At 40.6% G+C, this 24,961-nt stretch overlaps 1 protein-coding gene across 1 annotated transcript; it reads right to left on the bottom strand.

Moving 5' to 3' along the window:
* Positions 1–1,960: 1,960 nt before the first annotated feature.
* On the bottom strand, positions 1,961–21,524 carry LOC146649166 (uncharacterized). Its single transcript, XM_085386897.1, has 5 exons — positions 20,694–21,524; positions 4,712–4,903; positions 4,300–4,453; positions 4,033–4,218; positions 1,961–3,480 (listed from the first exon to the last, which is right to left on the bottom strand). Exons 1-5 carry the CDS (start codon positions 20,977–20,979, stop codon positions 3,147–3,149), a joined length of 1,152 nt encoding a protein of 383 aa, XP_085243023.1. The 5' UTR covers positions 20,980–21,524; the 3' UTR covers positions 1,961–3,146.
* Positions 21,525–24,961: the final 3,437 nt, after the last annotated feature.

Raw genomic sequence — 24,961 nt, 5'->3', positions numbered from 1 at the left:
ATGGTGGCACGGTGGTTAGCACTGTTGCCGCACAGCAAGAAGGTCCTGAGTTCAATTCCAACATCAGGCCGGGGTCTTTCTGTGTGGAGTTTGCATGTTCTCCCCGTGTTTGCGTGGGTTCCCTCCGGGTACTCTGGCTTCCTCCCACCGTCCAAAGACATGCAGCTTGTGGGGATAGGTTGATTGGATAATCCAAATTGTCACTAGGTTTGAATGTGCGAGTGAATGTGAGTGCGAATGGTTGTCTGTCCCTGTGTGTTGGCCCTGCGACAGACTGGCAACCTGTCCAGGGTGTACCCCGCCTCTCGCCCTATGACAGCTGGGATAAGCTCCAGCGCCCCCCGCGACCCTGAAAAAGGATAAGCGAATGGATGGATGGATAATATAATATAATATCAAATATAATAACCACAACACAACCAAAGCTAAGACTCTGCTTTAAATTGAGGCTTTAAACAAAAACACTGGATTGCAGTTGTTACATTTTTTCAGCAGACATTCCTCTTTTCATATGGTATAGGTATAGGTTGATCTTCTATAAGATCAACCTCTGGTATGGGCTGATCTTGTGGTGAACTCTCTCTGCTTGCTCTCTTAAAGTCTTCTTTTTATGGTACACTTGGAAAAATTTGATGTCTCTCTCCTGGTAAGTATTCTTAAATTAGCTGGATGTACATGGATTACATGACATACCCACTTTAGTATGTTTTAGGGCGCCAAGGGACAAAACACTTTTAGGCCTAATTAATATCACCTGTTAGGACACTTTGAAACTTTGCTGTGCATAAGTAGAATGTAAACGGTATAAGTAGCAATGTGACTGTAGTTTCTAACAGTGTCAAAACATACTTTGTGTTTTTGCAGATTTGGAACTTTCTTCATCGCCAAAGCCTTTAGGGAAACAGCTACTTCTTTTTAGTTTCTAAATGCAAGGGTTTCCATAGCAACTTTGCGTTAAACATCACAGTCTTCTATGCTGTGGGTAATTCCCTTGTGCAAAGTCTATATAAATGCAGACTTTTGGAAGGAGTGTATAAAAAGCACTTAATATCTGGGAAAATGTCCCCATGCTCTTGGACATTTTGACAGCAGGACAGCCCTGAGGTCTAAGGGTCTTGTGAGCTTAAAGCTTAGTTGATGGAATAAGCTCAAAATCTTTAAGTTTGTGAGTGCTAAGGTTGTGATTGAGTCATAGACCTTGTTTTTACCTCAGAAAGTATGAGCCACGTTGCACCATGTGCCAGCTCTGTAAAGCTGTTACAGATATCTGAATGTAGTGAAGTAGATTCTGGGGTTGGATTTTACATGATGTCCTAACCTAAGTCACACTTCATCGTGTTGACACAAAAGCCCGGGCGGTGTAATAATCTTGGTCTTGCATTAGTTGCAATCAAATGTCCAGTTAGTGGACTTGTGGCTATGTAAACTTTTACCTTTGCCTTTACCTTTGAGACAGACAGGGTTTCCTTTCCTCCAAAAACACCCAAGGTTGGGAAGATGGTATGAGCGATGTACCAGATTTCATGATGTCATCAGAGATCCCCAGTTATCGTTAGTCGTGGCAGGTGGCTGCCCCTCCCATATCCTGGTTCTATGGGAGGTTTCTTCCTGTTAAAGGGGAGATTTTCTTCCCACTGTCACAGAGTGTTGCTTATAGGGGTTTTTTAATTGTTGGGTTTTTTCTCTCTATTATTGTGAGGTCTTAACCTTACAACATAAAGTGTCTTGAGGAAACTGTTGTGATTTGCTGAATGTGAAAAACATGCTGAAAATGTAGGCCAGCTTGTCATTTTCAGCTGCCCGGACACAGTGATGAATTGGGTCTGTAATCATCTCTCCATGCATTCCTTTTGAAAAACTCTTAAAACACATACTGAACATATTGAACTCTCTTTATTCAGCATTTATGGCAGTCCTGTTGTTATACAAATAGTTTACAGTAAAAGACTAGCCATTTAAAAAAGGGTTAAAGTGCAGATTTATTAGTGTTCTATTAAAAATAAAAGTAAATGGGCCTTGCACAGTTTATGATTTAAATGCATTTAAACAGTTCAAAGGAACAATAAAGGTTTAGCATCTCCACCCACTGCAGACTCAGTGTGCCTGACTTCCTCATGTTTCACTAACATTGCACAAAAGATCTTCATAAAATTAAATATGTTGTCATAGAATTAATTATAACGTGATGATTTTTTTTTTTAATTATAACCCACAAGCGTCCCCAGAATAACCACGCTGGAATGTTTCACCAGCCACAGTGCTGATCACTAAAGCTTTTCTTATTAATTTTCTTATTGTACTACACAAATAGCTGCAAGAAGGAAACATAAACAGACACAGACAGAAGAAAAAGTTAAAAGTAGTTAACAGTGTTGAAAGAAAGAATATGTGAATTAACAATAGCCAGTGTGCTGTTAAATCCACACAAGCTGGCTTTGCTCAGTGGTTGCTACAACGGCGCTTGCTGCCAATAAAAGCCCTCATTACTGTGTTTTACCCATTCATTGTGGGAAAATACCTCAGTGTATTAACAAGAGCTGCTTTCATTACATCACACATGGCTCTGGTAAAAAGATGGGTATGATTCCAAGAAGATATGTCAAAAAATATATATTTGTCAATTTATTTAGCTCAAGAGAATAATATGTGCGATGATGGCTGATTATTTCTAAACAGTTAGCTATTAAAATGTACATTTCTGAGAGCTGCCTAAACAAAGTCTTCCTTCAATGAACAAAATTAGTGGAATCTAAATAACAACTCTTTGTGTCCCTTTGTTGCTAGGCTACATCGGGTTTCAGTAATGACGATCTGGTGGTTGTTAAACAAAAGCAGGGTTTTCTCCACCAGTCTCCCCCTGCTGGTAACATAGCTTCATCTGAGTGAGAATCAAGGGGAAAAAAGTTGTTAGGTTCCCGCTCAGTCCAAACTGAGAAGTCCATCAAGCATGCACAACAAAGGGGAGCTTCTACGCTGGCTGCATGTCCATTTCTACATGTCTGCTTTAGATTATTGGCACTGGCAGACCTCTGTGGGAGAAAACTGGGATAAGAAAGAGTAAAAAGACTTCATGTGTCTCTGAACATGCCCGTTCTTCAGTAGGAGCACCACAGCGCCCAGAAAAAATGGAAGCGGAAGTACGTAGCTTACTGCCATGGCCTCTGTGGTGTTGGATTGGGGTTGGGATAGATGGGCGCCGGTGTTGGGTGGTGGTAGTTTGGCACTACATTGGGTTTTGGAGGATATGTTGGGGTGGGGTACTGTGGCATGCCGTGTGGCTGGCTGTGGGGGATGGTGTGGGCGGGAGAGGAAGCGGCAGAAGAGGAGTCAGGGAGGTGAAGGTAGAGAGGAGCCGAGGGAGCAGTCGGAGCGGACGGTGCAGTCGGCGTTGGGACCCTCTGCAGGACAACATGTGGGTAAAGCTGAGACTCGGAGCGGTAGAGCCCGGGCATGGAGGCCTTCAGCAGACTCTCCTGACTCCTGAAAGACAGAAGCACAATAAGCCATCTGTTATTACAAACAAGAGAACTCATATGAAATGTATCCACGTTAGGCTAAGGCTTCACTTCAAGATTAGATTAAAGTACAGATCGAAACAAACAACTGGTTTATTGAAACATGTCAGGAATTATAGAAATGCTACAACTATAAAATTACCCAAGTTTAACTTGACTCAGCAGATGGTTGTTACACAGAACCGTTAGTGAGTGTTTTCACACCGTAATTGCTCTCAAGTGCAGATCAAAACAACCCCACCAGGACCCTCAAGAGGAAGTGGTCTTGGTCTGGTTCCAAATGATCATGATTCATTTCCCTTTTTTTTTTTTTTTTACATGTATAACACAATACAGGCATGTTCAATTTACTTGTATCAGTCGCATGTATCCAAAATAAAGGTCTAAGGTGTAAACCTTCTTACTTACTATATTTGTCTCGGCACAATTTGGGAGAAATGTTGAGTTTATTTTGTTTTTAGTGACTTTTAAAAAAGATTTTCTGTGTGTTTGGTTCCTGTGAATGTTGCCAGGTTACCTTTGGTATCCTCTGTTCTCGTATCCACTGAGGCCTCCCGTCAGGTAGAGCGGGCTGTCTGGAGCAAGACGGGGGTTCATCCTCTGGGACAGGTGGAAGATCTTAGGTGGAGGGAAGGCTTCCCATTCGCCCTCCTCTCTCTCCAGCCAGCACTCGCTGCGACGGGCGGAGCGCTTGTCTCTGCGTCTGACGAGGTCACAGGAGAGATTTATCAGTTTTTGAGAGTTTGATACCAACATAACTCCGCACCGCCATCCCCATTCCTACCTGATCCGTCCATCTTTCTTGGAACGGTCCCGGCTGGATCGCTCCTGCAGACAGCAGATGAGAAAGGACAGGGACATGGCGAGGATGACAATGCCACTAACAACTGAGGCCAGCACAGCCACTCTCAGTCCACGGTCCTCCGGCCTGGGGATAGCTGTTGGGAGAGCAGAAATGACTCTTCAGGTTCTCTCTTCTTTCCTCTTTGCTTTGATTGCTTGCATGTTGAGAGGAACAGTTAGACTTGTTCCCTGAGCACACAAAAGAACTGTGTACTGTCAATGAGTCTTTTTTTTTCTTTCTTTTATAAAAGTAGAACTTTGAATGGTGACAACTAAAAAAAAGTAAATGCAGGAGAGAAATCTTTGGGCTAATGTATTTAAGTTTTAGGTTTTCCATACTTAAATCTACACACCTTCACAGACAGGCAGGTAGTTGCTCCACTGCGCTTTACCATTCCTGACATGGCAGTAGATTTTGTCGCTGCCAACCAGCTGGTATCCATCTCTGCACCAAAAGGCCAAAGCACTCCCGATCGACACACCTGTTCCACCTTCCACATAGAAGGAACCCCGACGTGGTGGCAGGACAGGCATACAGGACAGACCTGATGGGATGTGGGACAAAAGTGCTTAGATCAACCAAACACATGGTCATTGTGCTAAAGAAAAAGGGGATTAAGTTAGACAGGGCGCCCTCCAAAAGTCCTCAAGGGGGCACTGAGGTTTAGTGAGTTGAGGAAGGTACACCTTCCTTTAAGCCTTCTTTATTCTGATTGAAAGCCCCTCGCAAACAAAAGGCTGGATGAGTAGGGCTGCTGCACTCACAGCCAGAGGTGTGCCAGAGATAACTATGTTAGGGATATCTACTCTCAGGGACACCGCAGAGCAGGCATCAAGACACCAAGAGCCTAGAATAGAAAAATTATGCTTAGAGCTCATTACAAAGACCTCATTTTAACCTTTATCCATGTGGAATATCAACTTTAGGTCCTATAACAGTATATGTATGCGACCGAGCAAGGAAAAGTATAGTAGAGCCCTCTAAAGGTTTTTTCACTGAGGTCATGAGTTAGTGTGTGTGAGCCAACATTATGCCTTTTCATGGATTAGTGCCATTTGATTTCTGTGGAGTTAATGTCTTTTCCAATAGCTGGACCATCTTTAGCAGAGTTAATGTCCCCCCCCCCTCTTTTCCCGCTTCTTTATCCATGTTCGTTTCAGGCATAACCACAGCTTGCTCCCAAGTTTCTGCAATCTGTGGTGGGGCATTTAGATTACCATTTTCACTAGCAGAGAGCGATAGATGGAGAAAAGCAGAGGCATGCAGCACTATTTTTATCTTCCTCATGCTACAATACACAAATACCTCTGAGAGGTCTTGTGATACAGCAGCTATTGTTAGCTTGTGCTGTGGGGATTTTTGAAGCTCTCAGAAAATCTCATGTAAACATACAGCATCACTGATTGCACAAAATGTGCCACATTTTTATACTGCAGCTTACAGAAAAGCAATGCAAGCATTTTTTTGTTTGTTTTTTGCATCGCTGCAAAGAATGATAGAAAAAAATGAACATATGATGCAACACTCCCATTTAGCCAGCTCAGACTTAGTTTTATTTATTTTATGTTTAATTATACACACTCTATTGAGCCTGCACTTTATGATTGCATTTATTTATCTATTTATCTACTTTTATATATATATATATTTTTTTTTTTTACGGATTTGACTTATTACGATGACTAAGCTGACCACTTATTTTAAATCTTAGACCTTTTTGTTTGTTTGTTTGTTTGTTTGTTTGTTTGTTTGTGCAGGGGTGTGGGTCCACTTTGTATTCCAGGGTTTTTTATTCGTATTATTAGCTTGGATCTCTCTCTCTCTCTCTCTCTTTATTTATTTATTTTTTTTACATCTACTGGCACTGTTGTAATTATGATGTGGGAATGTATGTCTCATATTGTTTTACGTTCTTCAAAAAGAAAACAGCATGCTGTGCAATTTGTCTTTTGTAAAATTGATGCATAAAATTCAACAAAAATATCTGGGGGGAAAAATGAACATGCGATAGGGGCTGACAGGGTTGTGCATACAGTCGATAGTAGTGACGATTCAGCAGTCACCAGGTGTAAATTGAACTGCAGAAATTCTGGGTTTTAAAATTTTTTTGCCAGAATGTTGCATTTGAGTTATATCTGCAGAGTTTTATACTAATAATGGCGGATATCCAGCAGAATGTACAGAAATATGTTTTGACCTCATCATGGAATTGGAAAGCTGCATTATCACTTGAATTATTAACTGAAGAAAACTTTCACAAAGGAAACAAGACACTTGTCACCAATCGGTTTATTGTGTTGGCTGGTCACTAGACAATATTCCAGGCTCTGGTAACCCTCTAATGGATTAATTATCCTGTCATATAATACTTTAGCTAACTACACTAATCAACTAGTTGCTTCAGTTGCCCACGTAGACGCTGAACTTGGTCCACCCATTTTGCGTCACCAGTGTTTATAGCACCCATCGTTACCTGAAGTCTCAGAGTATTGTTGACTTTTAATGTGGTCCAGATTAACTTGGAAATTGGAATTTTTGAGTCCCAGTTGGGATTTTCAACTGGAAAATCATCAGATTCAGCCCAATTTAATCTGTTGGGCATTTTGTTTGGACTTCAGACAACAATTCTGATTGCTTCACTGCCAGACAATGTAAAATTTTAATATGAACTTTTAATCTATACTGCCACTGCTATTTGAGATTTGCTAAAAAAAACAACCCACGCAAAGCACTGACCAGGATCCACCCATGAAGATGCTGCAGCGGTGGCAAATAAGCATCGTGCTGTATCGATAGTGATGCATGAATGTGTTGACCTTTCTAAAATGCAAAACAAATCCTGTTTTCTGACTTTACTATTGGAACGCACTAACGCAGTTACTAGGGTTTCTATAGTGTCTAGTAGCTAAATGCTATGCTAGCAATCAAATTTTTGCTGCACTTTTTTTTTTGGCCCAATAATTATAATATAATTATTTTATAATTATATTATTTCATGCCTATGGAAAAATGTAAAAATATGTAATTTCCTTTGGTAAAATTATCTTTAGTTTATTGTGATTTCATTTCGGTTTTGGAAAGTAGCCCTGGGTCATCCTTGAATATAGGCTAACTTTTTTCTCTTTCTCATCTACTTTTACGATACAGTGTAGGTTCACACTAGATGTGTGGTATGTATAGTGCCATCATGATCCTAATATTTCATGTTTTAAATATCAAATCGGTATATCACAACAGCCCAGAAAGGTTTGCTGAACACAGCAACTGGAAGCAGGTTAGAACATGAATTTCTTAGACTTGAACAGTTAATCTGCACGAGATTAAAGCTAAATGCTAAGTTGAAAGATGCTAATGGAGGATGACCAGGTTGATTCTTTGTGGGTTGGACACCTTTGTTCTATCTATAGTAATATTTTCTATTTTTAGTAAAAAAAATAATCATTTGTGCTTTAAAATGGATTAAAGAATTAAACACAGAAAGTGTTTGCTATTATGGTGTTTTAATGAGTAATGGCCAGAGGAGCGCGTGATACCGTGGAATGCTTTGCTGTGTCACTATTAGTGTAATCTTGTGTGTGTGTGTGTGTGTGTGTGTGTGTGTGTGTGTGTGTGTGCATGGGAGAGAGAGAGAGAGAGAGAGAGAGAGAGAGAGAGAGAGAGAGATATCATCCCTATGAACATACAAGCTGCTCTCTGCTGATTAGGAGCGACAGATGGGAGGATTTCTGCTGCGTTAGAGACAGTGAGGGAGAGGATCCCGTGATCCTATGCGAAGATGACAGCATCCTCTCCCTCACACACACACACACACACAGAGTTACACAGCACAGCATACACGAGACACGTGCGTGATTGCTACAGTACAGGGAAACAAGGACAAGCTGACTCTGTTCTTTTTTAAACGGGGGACTAAAAGCCTTTCTGTTTCCCTTAAGAGACCTTTTACTCATGCTTTGTGTTTGTATGTAGTATATATCTATCTGGCGACCATCATGTATTTTGTAGAGGGGGCTTTATAGTGTACTTAAAAAAAAAACAAACGCTTGAATTTTTTAGGTCCTGATGTCTGTATTGGCAGAGCATGCACACACGGCGCTAAGATAAAGAAATGACATTAAAGGACATCATCTGTTTAAATGATTCAAACAATCTGCTTTACAGTCATGAAATACAGCACACCTTTAACTTATAAAAGACGTTATGTTTAACCTTGTTCAAGAAAAGTTACACACTCAAGATGTCATCAGTGATGTGGATCAGACTCAAGTCAAATTTCTTTCATTTTCCAATACTTTGCTCTTTTCTTTTGCTCCTTTGCAACATTCAATATTCCTGCTGTGGAAATAAAAAGTAATTGCTCATTTGTGTTGTAGTGGGGCAAACCTCTCACAGAAAGAATATTAAAGAGATAAATTTGCATTTGAATGAAAGCTAAATGATCTTTAATTAAAACGAGGTGAATGCAATTATCATCAGAGATTCATCTGGTGAGTTTATCAGACATTATTACGGCACCAGGAGCTCTCAGTTTATGACCTATTAAAAGGCAGCGCACTAAACAACACATTGTTCACTGTCCTCATGGTCATATTGATTATCAACTGGTGGAGATTATCAACCATATGGATTTGCATTTAGCTGCTTTATTTACAGTAGGATTCTAAAGGAACTTGCAGATTTACAGAGAGCCAATGACTGGAGGTCAGTGTTTCCTGACCACAAACCACAGCATGCATTAACAGTGTACTATAACAAAACAATGTCACTATCGTTGCTCAGCAATGGACTCACTCTGTTTTAAATCAGCAGGCTATTACAGTATGGATGGATTTGTAGTACTCAGAGAGACAAGATCAATTTTAAATACTTTAATGACTAAAGCAACATTAGCATTCATTTTATTACATTTTTCAAAGGTAACTTTCTTGGTTGTCACTTACTCATAATTACAATTCCTGGCAAGTACCATCTAAACGGTTCACCCTATTCAACAGCTAGCAGTTAACTTTGGCTATGTGTGATCTGCAGCTAGTGGACACTGGGCTTGAGCTACAGTGTGTTTACAATGAACAACAGGTTCTTGGTGTGATGACAATTGAGACACTGAGGTTTAATGCTAAAATGCTCAGTAAAGCTGAAAGGAACGGACAGGCAGGCTCACAGCCCCTCCTCTCACTAGCAGCTGAACACCTGAACAGTAGTTGTGGTTCACGACGCTAAAAAAGGAGGAACTTAAAGCTCCCATTTCAACAGCACTTAAATTTTAAAGAGTTATCACAAATGCTAAACTGGCTGGCACACATGTTAACCATAGCCATTTAACTATTAGTAGTACCTGATAGCTGCATTAGCTATCTGTTAAGTTACAATTAAGGTAGTGAGTAGTGGCTAGCAGTCATCATTACCAGCCCTGTCCCAGTAGCAGCCCACTTTACCAACTCGATTTAAAAAATAAAAAATACAGCCAACATAAAGTACCTTAAACCTGCCGGAAAATGGCTCTTTGTTTTAACCTCTTTCTTGCTGTGCTTAGTCATTTTGGGTCATATTTTTCCCCGCTGTATTGAAAATTGTAATATTGTGACAAAACTAGTGTTCAACAATAAGAAATAAATAAACATAAAGTAATCCTATTCGCTCTCGAGGTTAAAACACTATACACGAAATAATGGTAAATGGCCTGGCCTGTGTTTATATAGGGCTTTACTAGTCCCTAAGGACCCCAAAGTGCTTTACACAACCAGTCATCCACCCACTGGTGATGGCAAGCTACGTTGTAGCCACAGCCACCCTGGGGCGCACTGACAGAGGAGAGGCTGCTCGCCCAAGGACACAACGGCCGAGACTGTCCATGCCGCGGCTCGAACCGGCAACCTTCCGATTACAAGGCGAACTCCCAACTCTTGAGCCACGATTGCCCATCAGCCACGATCGCCCATAATGTTAATTGTGTATTGCTGGTGCAAAAATGGTCTCTTTATGTAATTCTGCAGCTCATGACCATAAAAGGGTGTGGCTATTTAAAAGTACTGTTGAATGTCAACTGTCGTTTTTATTTTATTTTAAGCCTGTTTTTCACCAGATATAATTAACCATTAGTTGGCCAGCCAATTATTCATCCAGTTTCAAAAAATCTAAGATTCCACCAGCCAAAAGCTTCAAAATCCAATGAGGTTTATCGTGGTGGCTTTATGTAGTCCTTTGACAAAGTCAGAGTCATCCCATTAACTGATATCCATTTATCAGCAGTGTTTAAAGTGAACTTACTAAGCAACACATTAGGAAACAGGGTGCACTATTTAAGACTCTGAGATGTCTTTTGAGATTCTTAGCTTCTTCCCTCTGGGTTTTTACTGTAGAAAAGGAACAATGAAGACAGTGTAGAGCAAACAAGCATAGTGTCCTCAGTGGTGCTCAGAAGCAATGAAAAGCAAAATTAATGCTGAAAAGATTGAATCTGTGTTGGCTGTGTTGGAGTGTACTTTTTTCTTTATCTGACTTTAACTGAAATGAATGCTCACAGGGGACGTGTGAGCGGGGGACTGACAGCAGCTTCCAAGCACAGACTTCGTTTGCTTCTGTGAGGTATGCTGGTGTTCAGGTATTGTGTGTTTTCCCCAGAGAGAAGACAGTATGAGCGCAGTGAGGGTATGTGTGTGTGTTAGCTCTGTGCTGTGTTTGCCCAGTCGATTTGTTTCAGACCCATTCAGAAAAAAAATATCAAAGAGTTTGGCTGCCAACAGGGTACTAATACAACTCTGCCCCCCACCCCTCCCCACTCCCCAAACCAGGCAACCCCACACTGTCCAACCAAACATCCACTGGGTTGTATTCTTCTTTATCACCTCCCTCACTCGTCTCTGTCATGGAAGCACTCGGAATAGTTTGTGATTAAATAAAGATTAGGTTCTCCACATTAAAGATTCAAACACATTCACACGCAGAGGGAACACATCCAATACACACTATCTGTACCCACAGCATGCACAAATGAAAATGCAGTGAATAAAAAATGCATGCGTGTTTTTATTAACAGCAGGTTTATAGAGCCCTTTACCCATTTTATTTCAATTTCAGCTACTTATAGAAACTCAAATTTATAATCTTACCTAAAAAAGGCAATTGTAATACTTGTCTTATGTATAAAAAAACAAGCATTTCACAGAGTTGGGGGATAGTTCAGGAAAAACATGGCTAGTGTCCACAAAACCTATCCTTGGATACACAATGCTTCCAAATAAACTTCATTTGAGTCACGCAGATGCTAAAACTCTGAACTGATATTAATGAGAGATGGGGTATCTGGCTGACTTGCTGCATCTTGTTTGTCCTCAAGTTCCTATCTTCTTGAGCACTTCTTTTTTTGCTCCATTTGCTCCAGCTGCTCTCTTACATGGTCTGAGCTCAAACAAACATCGTGCTTCCCTGTCCTATCCATCAGTGGATCTATTTCTGTGGCACCTCGCTGATGCGCTGCATCACAGCTGATTACCTAATGCCCGCAGCTCTCTCTGCTTGTGCAGCGTATGCTCCTGTGCAAACCCTTAAAACCTCAGCTGTGAATTAGTGCATGTGTTTATGGCATATGTTTAATCCTTTTTCCTAACATGTGAAATGATCATCACATTTATGAGGGATTATCTCTTGGTTTATGTTTTCCTTTATTCATTGAGTGTGCAAAAACTACAGACGTTAGCCGAAAGCTGCCAGATTTAACCAAGGATAATTTTTCCAGGTAGAGATCTGACAGTAGGACTGAATTTTGAGCATCGATAGTGTCTTTTGAGTTTCTATTAGCCTTGGCGACAGCTCCATGAATTCAGTACATTCTGCACAAAATAAAAAGGGGAAAAAAAGAAGAAAAAAAAGCACACATTTAAGCAAAAAGGCTTCATCAAATTTATATAACAGGACTATTCCCACTTTCTCCGCGTGCATGTTCCACCATAGTGCCTGTCACTTTGTTTCATATGCAGAGAGTCAAGTAAAACTCATGCTTGCCTTTTAAAAATGTAGGAAATGGAAATACTGAGAGGATAAATTAGTATACTTATATCACAAAAGAAAATCAAAAATGACAGAGTGCAAGAGCAGTTGTTCCCCTTCTGCTTCACCCATCAAAGAAGAGAGAAGGCTCATTTCCAGCTCCAGCTTAGTGACTTTGTTGAGCTAGTTTTAAGCTGTGGGAAGGTAATAATGAAGTTGAGTCACTGCCAAACGCCATATTGGATTGACAGGCCGGGTACAGAGGCAAGTCTTTTTTGTCTGAAGCTCACCGAGCTGGACAGCTCTGGAGTGACGACAGTGTTTGTCATTGACAGAAATACCCCTGGATCTACGTGTGTGTGTTTATACATCATCGTGAGGACCAAAAGTAGGAGTGCTACTATACTTGTGGGGACCAACAGTCGCTTATGGGACAAAATGCCCATAGAACGAGTTTGAAGGCATTTTTCAGACTCAAATTTGGTTTTACTTTCAGGGTTACAATTACATTATGGTTAGGGTTAGACATTCATTTTTGATGGTTAGGGTTAGGGTAAGCATTGTGTCAGTTAGATGTCCTCACTAAGATATGAAAACAAGTGTGTGTGTCGTGGCTTGTACCATACTTGTCCCCAAATAAATTCCTGTCAGTCAAACTGCAGAAATCTAGAAACTGCCAACATTATCTTTGCCAAAACGCTCCTCTGTGTATCACCTTTCTTGAGTGTTTCTCGCTGAAGGGAAATTAGCGAACATTATGCGGTAACTGATACTAGAGGTTGGATTGGATGGGCAGCGCTGTTGCCCCACAGCACGTCCATTTATGGCCCATTTTGTGTGGAGCTTGCATGTTATTCCTGTGCCTGTGTGAGTTCCACTCAAAAACATGAGATTAGTGATTCTAGACTAACCACAGATGGGCTAGCTAAAGGTAGATAAACTGAGTAAAGTGTATTCAATTAAATGGCGTATGGAAAAAATGTGCTTTGAGTGGTTAGTAAGACTAAAAACATGCAACAGTATTATACATAAGGGAAGAAGATTAAAATGGTGTGCTAATGGGAGAAACGTATGTTATTTTTAGCTGGTGGAGAAAATTTTTTTATATACAAGTGGACAGAAGTAACTCATGTTAAAATACACTGGACTCTATCTGCTACCAATGAATGCATCTTTATCCGCATGTGTCAGCGTGTCAGTAACAGGATTTCTTGCACTAGATGTAACCTGGAATAGGCAAAGGTAATAGGCTCTGCCAAGAAGGTAATCAGATTAAAAGCATTAAAACATTTTACGTTTACGTTTTTGGCTATATATATATATATATATATATATATATATATATATATATATATATATATATATATATATATATATATATATATATATACATATATAGATATATATATATACATATATAGATAGATATATAGATAGATATATATATAGATATATAGATATATATATATATAGATATATATATAGATATAGATATATATATATAGATACATACATATGTTGTCTCATTCAGTCAAACAATTGTAGATTTTTTAATAAAGATTTTTTGGACAGAAATGTCTTTAGAGGGAAAATAAGCAATATCCCAGACAGTCTAAAAAGGATTCGCTGTCAATTTTGGCTTGTTTAGATTAAATAGCCCAAAGGTCTGCCAAGTAACAGATATAGGCCTAATTTAGGGATTAACATTAACTCTTACACTCTGTCGCGGTTAATAGGTTGTGTTATCATGTTAACTTTGAGGCTTACAGCTTTTCTAAAGCTGAAATAACTGCTGCTTATCAGGAGTCTGCCAGTTCCTCCGCAGGAAGTCGATCTGGACATCAACATGCACTGCTGCAGCTTCTCACTCCATCTCCAGCTCAGTCTGCTATTGACCACATATTTAAAGCTATATAAACCTGAGAAAAGTCGTACAAAACAAAGTATTTCTACCAATGATTTCTTTTTATGCTGATATCTAAGTGTGCAGTGTTCAGTTCGTTTCAAGTTCCTACTTTCCAAAATTTCCAACCCTAAGACAACTGGTTTCTAACTTTATTCAGGTCTATTGTTTCTATCTGTATGCTAATCTGAAGGGGTGTAGAGCTGCCAATGTCAGTCTACTGGTCAGTTTAACATTTAGGCTTCAAATCCTCATACAATATTTGATGAATCTTATTCCCCTAAAAATTTGTCTTAATCCTTTTTTGATTGTTTTTTTTTTTTTTTTACCTTCAGCATCAGCAAGGAAACCACATATTGCATGTTTTAGCTTCATAATTTGCACCTTCCTGGTCGCTTCATGAATCCTAATATTTTAATCATTCATTCAGTTCCAGGATGAATCTTGTGTAGTTTATGACTAAATGTCTCCTTTCATGCAAGGAACATTATGTACAATGTAAGTTCTGTGTGAAAGATACTGCATGGAACGTTTTGGATGGTAGGTGAAATGAAGGCTGTGAATCATAATGATCTGATTTTGATTCTGATCTGATTCGATCTGAGATAAAAATCCATCGATAATTTAATAGTATGAGTAAAAGCTAATAAACGTGCATTATTTGAAACATTTCACAAGAAGAGAGGAAAAAGAAGAGAAATGTAAACATAGTCAGATGTAAAAGAAGAATCACTTGAGGATAACGTGATCAATATAGATCAATTTACTTCCAGGCAGTGGTAAGGATTCCTGGATGAGCTGGATAATGAATCGCAGCTTCTATCGATTCAGTCTGAAATCTCTGTTTTACCCGACACTCCAAGGATCTTTGAACTAAACTTTAAGACACCTGCTTCGCCAGCCTCATCGATATTAACACTGTGAATTCTGCTAACAGGACATCTCAGTTGTGTTTTCAGACACTAAATCTTGTCTTTAATAGCTATAAATAAATAAAAGAATTGACCTTGCTTATAATAGATGCAGATTTTTTAAAGCATATTATTACAGTACAGTGAACTGATGTGGTTTGATCTTTGGGACATCCTGCTGGAAGCAGCCATAAGAAGATGGGTACACTGTGGTCATTAGAGGATGGACACCCAGTGTGGTCTTCTGCTGCTGCTGCTAATCTGCTTCAGTTTTGATAGGTTATGCATTCAGAGATGCTCTTGGTTGTTATGAGGGATTTTCACCCAGAGAACTGCCTGCTTACTGGAAAATGTTTTCAACCGTTGTCTGTAAACCCTAGAGGTGGTTGTATGTCAGCAGTTTCTCGAATATTCACACCGTCTGGCTCCAGCAATCACCAATTCAAAGTCACTTAAATCACCTTCTTCTCCATTCTGATACTCAGTTTGAAATTCAGCATGATTACTTGAACATGTCTACATGCTTAAAGGCAGTAAATAAATAAAAGAGTTCCTGACATGGCTGGTTAGTTTATAGTCATGTAGTGTTGAATGGTTAAAGCTGTTAGCTGATCGTAACAGCTCAAAAGTAATTGAAAAGTGGTGGAAACAGCTGTAAATAATGCATTAAAGGCTCAATGAAACTGCTCAAAGTGAATGTTAAACGGTCCAAACCAGTTTTTCCAACCGTTTGGAGCCACGGCACATATTTCACCTTAGAAAAATCACACAGCACACCACCAAACAGAAATGTCACAAAAACCATTTTCACCATTTCCCCCCACACACCAGGCGTAGGGGAATTGGCTTAGTTTGTCCCCAGTATACCTTTTTTGCGTTCTTCTGACCACTACTAATGCTAGGGCCTTCATTTGGGTCAGAATTTTCTCCAGGACCCAGGTCAGACTGACTACTTTTTCTTTTCAAATATTTATCTATTGCTAATACACGCTGCATCGGCTCACATCATGTGATTTGTTCTTCCTCTCCTTCTGTTTTACTGGCAGTCGGCAACCCATTTAATTAGGGCAGGTAGTTGTACTGCCCTTCAGTGGAAGAAAATGTTGTTCTGCCTGTTACGCTGATCGTTGGTTAGATAATCTTCCACAGCATACCTGATAATTTCTCATGGCACACCTATGTGCCGTGCCTCAGTGGTTGGGAAACACTTGCCTAAACAAGCTAAAAGCAATGGACAAATAGATCAGTTTACTGAAAAGTAAATTGAGTTAGCTAAATGTGTTACATTTAGTTAGCCAAATGTAATGTAAAAACTGCAGAATTAGGTTAGAGAAATAGATTTACAGATGGCTGAATTACTTGTTAAAAGCAATGAACAAATGGTTAGCTAAATATCAAGGACTAATGGGTGATATTAGCCGAATGGCCACGTGTGATAAGTTGCAGTAACAGCAGAGGGAGATATTTCATTTCAAGCCTACATGAAAAGAATTATGGGAAAGTGTTTAAACAGACTTTACATGTTAGCTGCCTAGCTGGAGTAGAAGGATGACTTTTTGGCTTTAAATAAATTTTCTCCCCCTACTGGTACTGGAACTTCTGCATGCTGTCTACCACGCTTTGGAGAGGAAATGGGTGACATCCACATGGTGAACCGACTATATGCTTTATCATGCTAGACATTTTTTTTTACTTTTTACTTTATTATTTGACTTTGTTCATTGCCTTTAATTTGGCTGCTGAATCAAAGTGCTCTGCATCTCCTATATTTAACTGAATTAATTTTTGTCACCTGACAGTGGCTTTATACTTACAAAGCCAAAACTAAAACACCTATAATGACTAAACATAAACACTGCATTGCTGCTGTAATCTGGTCCTAAAGTAAAAAATCAAACAGCTTTAAAGTGATGGGGGTAAGTAAACAGAATCTGGAGAGCAGCTTTTATCTCTTAAAGCTAGCTGATTAGGATTTGATTTTGTCATAAACATAGCTACCACTCACATGTTGCTTTTAAGAGAGTTAACATTAATCACACGTTTAGGATTTAAAATTTTTGGGCACTCTCTTGCATAAAACCTCTGGTCAAGTGAAAACCCTCCATGTGGTGCAGTGTGGCAGGCCAGCTGATTACCTGTATGTGTGTGTGTGTGTTATTAAAGCATGAAGTGCTTATTCCTGCTTGGTCAGACAGATTGCTGCAGTTGTGAAATGAGCAACTGTGTTGTTTATTCTCTAAACCTTTAAGAAGATTGCTGTTGTTTGGGCTGAGTGCGTCCATTTCTAGTGTGTGTGTGTGTGTGTGAGAGAGAGAGAGAAAGTGAATTATGTGTGTATTAGCCACGTGAGCTTTGCATTTTGTCATCTGCTGTAGGCTGTTTGTGTGTACACGTGAGGATATGGGCAGTGTGACTGAGAGGAGGGTGGGCGAGGACGTAAGAATAAATGGTGGAAAACCAAAAAGAGAGAGAGACAGTGGGAAAAAGTAAAAGAAAAAATACAAATGATAATAGAATAAAGAAGGGAAATGAGATGAGATGAAGAAAGAAACCAAGTGACAGAGGATAAAAAAAAGCAATTAACTGAGAAACAGAGGAGACAGGGATTGGTGAAACGGAGAGACTTATAGACAGAAAAGCAAAGAGGAATAGCCTAGATGGGCAGTGGGAGAGGAGGAAAAGATAAAGGCAGCTCATGCTCCAGTAGAGATGAAGTCATGCGAGTGGCGCTGCAGCTTTCTCTTCAGGCTGAGCTGCTCCAGCGTGGACATAATGAACTTTCTTTAACTGCATCACCTGCCGCCTCACACAGCACCCACTTACACTTCTGTACCGGGCCGCGAGAGTTGAGGCTCGGGTGTGTAATGTATGGTTTTCAGGGTTTTTAGCGTTATTTTGTTATCGTTTTTATCGGTTTTCCTGGGTCTTTTCACATGTGTTATGAATAAATCTTCTTTTTTTGGGTACCGGTACTAGTTTTATTTTGCTGTATTTATCCGCGACACCTTAAAGAAAATATTGTCGGGCATAAACCGGTCCGTGGCGCAAAAAAGGTTGGGGACCGCTGCCAAAGAGGCATCAGAGAGCCAGACATGGAAACCCTCAGTTTGTACTTAAACATGCTGCAAGTGTAGCTGTCTGCCAAATCATAATCCAACTACATCGTATATGAAATGTTGAAACTTGGTATTTTGTGTTTTTTTTTCTTTTATTTAAAATAATATTTTTGGAATACGTGCATACTATGGTTTGATATTATCTTGCTCAAATAGGCAAGCCTTTTCCTGAAAATGGATAGCAACATATTGTCTGCTACTCATTGATAGTGCCTTCGCAGATGTGTGTTGCTCATGCTCGGTGCACTATTAGACCTCACCTCCTTTTTACCACAGAAGCTGTGGCATCCATGAGTTCCAAGTAGAATCACAGGACATGAAACTTTTCCACTTATCTCATAAGACTGTAGTACTGTATATAAAGCTGACAGGAGACAGCAGCATTTATTTTTTGAATGGCTTTGTTTCCTCTTTGCATGACAGAGTTGTTGCTTACATTTACGGATTTGCGTTTACTGATAATATTAAAGTTGTTTCACACCAAACATTTCAGGGATCCCATGGAAGCTACCATTTTTTTTCTCTGTTTGCTTTCCACGTTGCTCATATGAGCTCTGCAGTGATGTAATCCAACAGCATCTCTTGCTGTAGCCTTTTATTTCCTTCTAATGCTGTTTGAGCTTGTTTGTTTTTTCTCTCTAAATTGCTCCATAGTGTGATGGATGCCTAACAAGTTGAAAAAAATGACTGTTATGCATTTTTATATTTAGGTCTGCCAAGTCAAAATCACATTGTATTTCCTCTGTTACACATAGGTTTAATAAAGTCAGGTTTTTACTGCTGGTTCATTTTTCTGTCTTTTATTTGGTAAATGTGAGCGCTAACGTTAGAGCTGCCATTTACGTGGCTAACTGGATTGCATTTAAATGACTTATATATAAATTGTGTCACTCAAAACGCCTCGTGTTTTGGAAGCACCTACTAGACCCTAAAAACACAATAGTTTCAGCTTCCTGCACAAAACAAGAGGGTACTATCTGCTTATTGTATACCAGCTCATGCTAATAATCAAACTGAGCACACTGTTAGTTGCAGCAGGCCACAAAGTCCACCCCAAACAATCTGGGCAGATCTGCCAATCTTAATGTCAGCCCACAACTGCTAATGGCTCAGCTGGTACACTACCACGCATCCAATTAACAAATCTCATAGTGGCTGTGGTAATCCTCTGAGACTTAAGCCATCATAGCTGTTAACCCTAACCCGTTCTACGTTTTGGAGAAAGCAATAACAGACTTTCATTGAAAGAAACAAGTAGTTTTTGATGTATGTGACAATGATTATTTTCTTAACTGGGGAGAACAACTTATCCTGATTGGTTACAGTTGTCACTGATGATAATTTAGACATGAGAGGTTTAGGCTGTTTTATCCTGCCAACATTTGCTGCAAATCTGCAAGCCGCATCTTTCACAGCTTATGTATTGTTTATCTGACTTATTGTCAGATTTCTTGTGACTGAAGCCTGCTCTGTTCTGTACGGGGGTCTTGCTCCTTTTACACGTGTGTCCTTGCATGTACTTGTGCTGCCAAATGTTCGCACGATTACAAAACTGCAAGCTTACTTAACTGCAAACAGAAGGATTTACTATAAATCAAAAGTAAAGGCAGGCCTTCATAAACAGTCCAAATGACTGAGAGGCACACTCATCCACTATAACAGCCAGAGTGATAACATGCCTGTTCTATTTTGTTTTGGTTTCTTTCTGTTTTTTTACATCTTTCTTGTGAGTGAACTGAAAGACAAAGTGGAAGCTTTCAGAGCGAGTAAGTTGCTTTTTTTCTATGGGTGCTCAAGCTGAAAATTTCAAACCAGCTTTAAGCAAAGGATAAAACACAAGTAAAGCACTGCATAAAACACAAGTCCACTGGACTTTTAGGTACTTTCAAAGACACTTTTGTAGATAAAATGCAGTGTTGCTTAAATAAAATGATTTTAGAGAATTTTTGTTGCTGTTGTTGTGGTTTTTGTGCTTAGGTTGAGTTCAGGTAAGGAACCAGATAAAACCATAGTGAGGTTGACTGGAGAGGAGGTAGATATGCAAAAATCTTTTTGTAGTGTTTTTGTAAATACCCCATTTACCTGGATTTTTATGCATACTGTGTTATGTTGTTATTGTGGTCCTTTTTTCACAGTTTTTGCAATTTTCCTGGATTATGTGTAAAGGGTTAGACTTTAAAAAAAAGACTAAATTGACTTTTTAATACACTGTTTGTTGTTGCTGCTTGTCTTATTTGTATGAATGTTTTATTCAGTGTGGGATTTCAGTCTTTCCATAGATTCAGCTTTGGCACTCAGTCATCCTCCTCAAAATGTTTTGCTAATAAGCAAGAATGACCATTTGCCCCTCATGAACACTGAAATATTGAAGCAGTGAAAACAGTAAAAGTAAAAGTAAAAGTAAGGCATTAGACCAACCTGTATAATTGCTGGTGACACCCTGGGTCTGCATATCTGTCAGAGCCTCTGTCTGTGCTTCTGTCTGTGCCTCTGTTGGTGTCTGGGCTTCAGTCTGCAGGTCTGGCTGGAGTTGTATTGTTGTGCCGGTCAAGTCCTCTGGCAGCAACGTGGCAGCAGTGCTCCGCGAGTCCTCGGGGCTCAGTGTGGAGCCTCCAGCAGGGACCAGAGCACAGAGCAGGGGGCACAGCAGCATCAAGAGGTGGGTGCTGGCACTTTTACTGGTGGCTGCCACTTTTAGAGACATGGGTTCAGCTACTGAAGAAGAGCTATGAGAGAGGAAGAGAATTCAGAGCCTCATGGTAAGTCTCAAAACGTGGAGGAAAGATCCTGTAGAGGAAAGTTTTCTTCTTTCTTTCCTTTTTTCTCTGTCTTGCTTTCTTCAGTCTTCTCCTCTCCTCTCTTCTTTTCCTTACTCCCTTGGTGAAGAGAGGTAAACTCCCTCTGTGTGTCCTCTCATGATGCTGCTGCTCTGCATAGAGGCATGAGACAGAAGAAAGGATCGTGACAGCGTGTATATAAGTGTGTTCGTGTATGCATGTGTAGTAGATCCAGCTGTAATCTGCCTGCTCTCTGCTCACTTGCTGCTGTTTTCTCTCCAGCCTGCTCTTCGCCGTCTCTCGGCTTACTTCCTTGTGCTCTCACTCGGACTGCTGCTGCTCTCTCTCTCTCTCTCTCCCTGATCTCCAGCTGGGCTGACTGAGCTCTTGCATAACAGTAACTCACTCGCTGAGCCGTGCTGAGCTGTAACTCATGCAGCCTTAAGTCCTGATATTCCTGGTGGCTGCTCTTTCCCTCTCTGCCCCTCTCACCCTCTTGCAGGTTGCATGCATGGAGCATTGAATATTGGTGTTTACATTAAACGATTCAGACTGATGATTATTCGCTACTCGATGACAGCCAGCTAGGAGATTGCAAGCTGGAGATTAGACTACACCATGCTAAGAGAAGTTAAAGCTTCCAGAGCTTTTGGCAGAAAAAAAGAATGGAAAGCCTGGAACTTTTATCCCATACAGTATGTGGTTAGAAAGTCTGACTGCATAAAACACAAGGTCCTGCAACAAACTCAAACATATCGACTACATAGGCAGTGAAACACACCAAGTGGCACAGAGAACAAATACTTGATTTAGCTCATGGCCCAACATAGAATGGCTGACACCTCAGGTCAAGTCTACCAGTATCTCTGCACAGCAGGTGTTAGCAGACTACTTGACTGACTACGGGACAGATTTACCAACACGTTGCACCGATGGTGTTTGGTGTAAAAAAATACTGTGGGTATTTACAAAGAGAATGAAGTGACAGCACAAAACTGCAGGGAGGAGAATATTTAAATGAAGCCCGCAAAAAGATTTACTAATGTTTGCGACACGCAGTTTGCTGCTGATTGCACCAATCTTTACCACAGAAAAAAAGCAATTCTTATTTTTTGCACTTGATGTTGAAATGAACTGATTGCACCTGTGTTTGGAAAAGAGCACAACTTTTGTAAATCCCCTGTAAAACTAAGCAAACCTATAAGTACTATTTGGTGATTGTGCTAACACACTATTTTGCTGCAATTTTATGCAATTTCTTTGCTTGGTAAATCTGCCGCATTGGCAATTTTAAGTTTGGCCACCTTTTCTTCTTACCTTGTCCTTCAATAATATTAATCCTGGGTTCACTGGACCAACTGTTAGATTTATTAGTGCCTATAGAAACTGGGAGAAGGAAAAACTAGGGGTTATAGAACCACAAAGTCTGCTTAGGGAGGAGGTTGGGGTGGATGTACGGGCTGACAAAACATCTTAAACACAGGAGAACTGAGTTTGTTTTCTGTTTCAAATTTTCTCTTTGCACTTTGAATTTAATTTGAATTTCTTTTTTCCCCATTGTTGTGATTCTGTCACGACGTACGGGGTGGACTCACGCGCTGGACTCCGGGGATGATGCACACAAGGAAATTTATTGCAGAACAATGTCCAAAGAGAGTATATACACAGATATGAGGCAGTGCTATGTACAAAAGGTGAGGGGGGAGGGGGGCAGGGCTCCGGGGAAAATCCAGGGGAACACACTCGTCTCACTCCACACAATCCAGACACGAATCCACTCGCACACCCGGGGAACAGTCCAGGGAATCTGTACACAAAGAGACGCTTGTTAAATGCTGAACACATACACTGCATGGGAAAATACTTGCTGGGGCGCTCGACTTTCACTGACGCGATTCTCGCAACGATCCAGTGAAGAACAGCCATTGCTTCCCCTCTTAAATACCACACTGATAAGGCACAGGTGTTTCTTCCTCCGAGGCCGTGGGCCAAGGGCGTGAACCCATAATGAGTTCAGCCCTGGCGAGAAAGCGGAGAAGAGAGAGAGAGAGAGGACTAGAGAAAAAGAGGGGGAGACAGCTGATCAGCGACCAGCTGAACCCCCAGGCCGTGACAGTTTCTGACAGTTTCATCACCTTAAAACAGTTTTAAGAGACAGATGGTCAAATCAGAAGGTGAGATTAGCTATACGAAGATTTGAAGTGAGGTCCAGCTTTTTGTTCAGCAAAGGTCTCATAATGTCAATTCAGATTAAAGAGGGCTCCTGACAGGAAGGGGAGCTGCTATGGTTAGCTGGCTTATGCTGGAGAGACACACATGAATGTGTCAGCAAACCTACAGCAGAAAAGGGAGAGATGAGTAGATCTAAGAAGGCGACCGTGGCTCAGGGGGTTGGGAAGCGTATCTGTAACCGGAAGGTCGCCGGTTCGATCCCCGGGCTCTCTGTCCTGGTCGTTGTGTCCTTGGGCAAGACACTTTACCCTACTTGCCTACTGGTGTTGGCCAGAGGGGCCGATGGCGCGATATGGCAGCCTCGCTTCTGTCAGTCTGCCCCAGGGCAGCTGTGGCTACAACCGTAGCTTGCCTCCACCAGTATGTGAGAGTGAATGAATAGTGGCATTGTAAAGCGCTTTGGGTGCCTTGAAAAGCGCTATATAAATCCAATCCATTATTATTAAGAATGCACACCTTCTAAATTTTGCACCTTCATGTCAAACAGCAAGTCTAGCAGGCTGATTTGCACCCTATTTGATGGATTTTATTCAAAATATTAAAGAGACATTTTATCACATGTTTGTAGCCTTGCAAGATAAGATAAGCCTTTTCTTGTGTTCACTGAAGTCAGGAACTCAGCCCAGCATCCAGCCGTGAAAACTGTCTGTCAATCCAAAAATAGTAGCCCTAGATTACCCCGTGAGGCAGATTTGAAGCTTTGGTGACAGCAGTGTAAGAAATTATCTAGCATGCACTGTGTCTTGCTATCTTCAAGCAAAGTTTGAGAAAGTACACACTTGTTTGGCATTATACTCCCAGGTCAGCCTGTGACTATCTTACAATATGTCACCGTTCCCCAATAACTCACCAGTTGTTGACTCTTTCACAGAAATGAACAGTGAGCATCAGGCATGTTCAAATCACAACAAGGAGGATGTGTTTTGGTGACACAGTGCACAAGGCTTTATTTCAATAAGACACTGAAGCCTGTGAGGTGAGTTTGATGCCTTAGTCCAAAACTGAGTTTCTCTGCTCATTAATTTATCATCACTGTTTCTGATTATCTTTTTTGCTGCATTCATGTGATCAAAAACGTGACTTGAGTACCTGACTGCCTTCTCTTGCGTCACTAAATGTGTGCACTATCGTCCATTTGTGTTTAACTGTATGTGTGTGTGTGTGTGTGTGTGTGTGTGTGTGTGTGTGTGCATGCATCCTCATGTGGGACAGCGTATGTCACAGGTGTAACATGATGACCCTGATAGCTCTTGTTGATAGCTCTCAAGTCAGAAAGTCCATGCAAAGATATGAATTATTGATGCAGCTGGGACCAAAAATAGGAGAAGGAGACAGAGAGAGAACAAGATGTGTAGAGCAAGGAAAGGAGGTAGAGTCTGAGAGGATCAAAAAGCAAGAGAGGAGCGGACAGAGTGAGCGATGACATGAGAGCGAGGAGGAAAGCAGTGGGAGAGAGAAAGACGGCAAGAGATTGAAAAAGAAAGAACGATGGAGTGATCTGGCCCTTTTAGCCTGCGAAAACTGCCATCTATCAAATGTTCGGCCAGTAAATGGGGGCTCACTAGGCTCCGCTGCTGCAAACTACATTATTTACAGCTACAGCTTTGCCAAAATGGACACAGGGATGGCTTCAAAGGACTGATCCAAGGTTTTATTTTAAGCCATCAAATTATAGCT

The sequence above is a fragment of the Rhamphochromis longiceps genome, linkage group LG17, assembly GCF_057381845.1.
Source record: "Rhamphochromis longiceps isolate RC_006_pf linkage group LG17, R_longiceps_female_GT1.1, whole genome shotgun sequence".
NCBI classification, from domain to species: domain Eukaryota; kingdom Metazoa; phylum Chordata; class Actinopteri; order Cichliformes; family Cichlidae; genus Rhamphochromis; species Rhamphochromis longiceps.
This window is presented reverse-complemented; position numbering and strand designations above follow the sequence as displayed.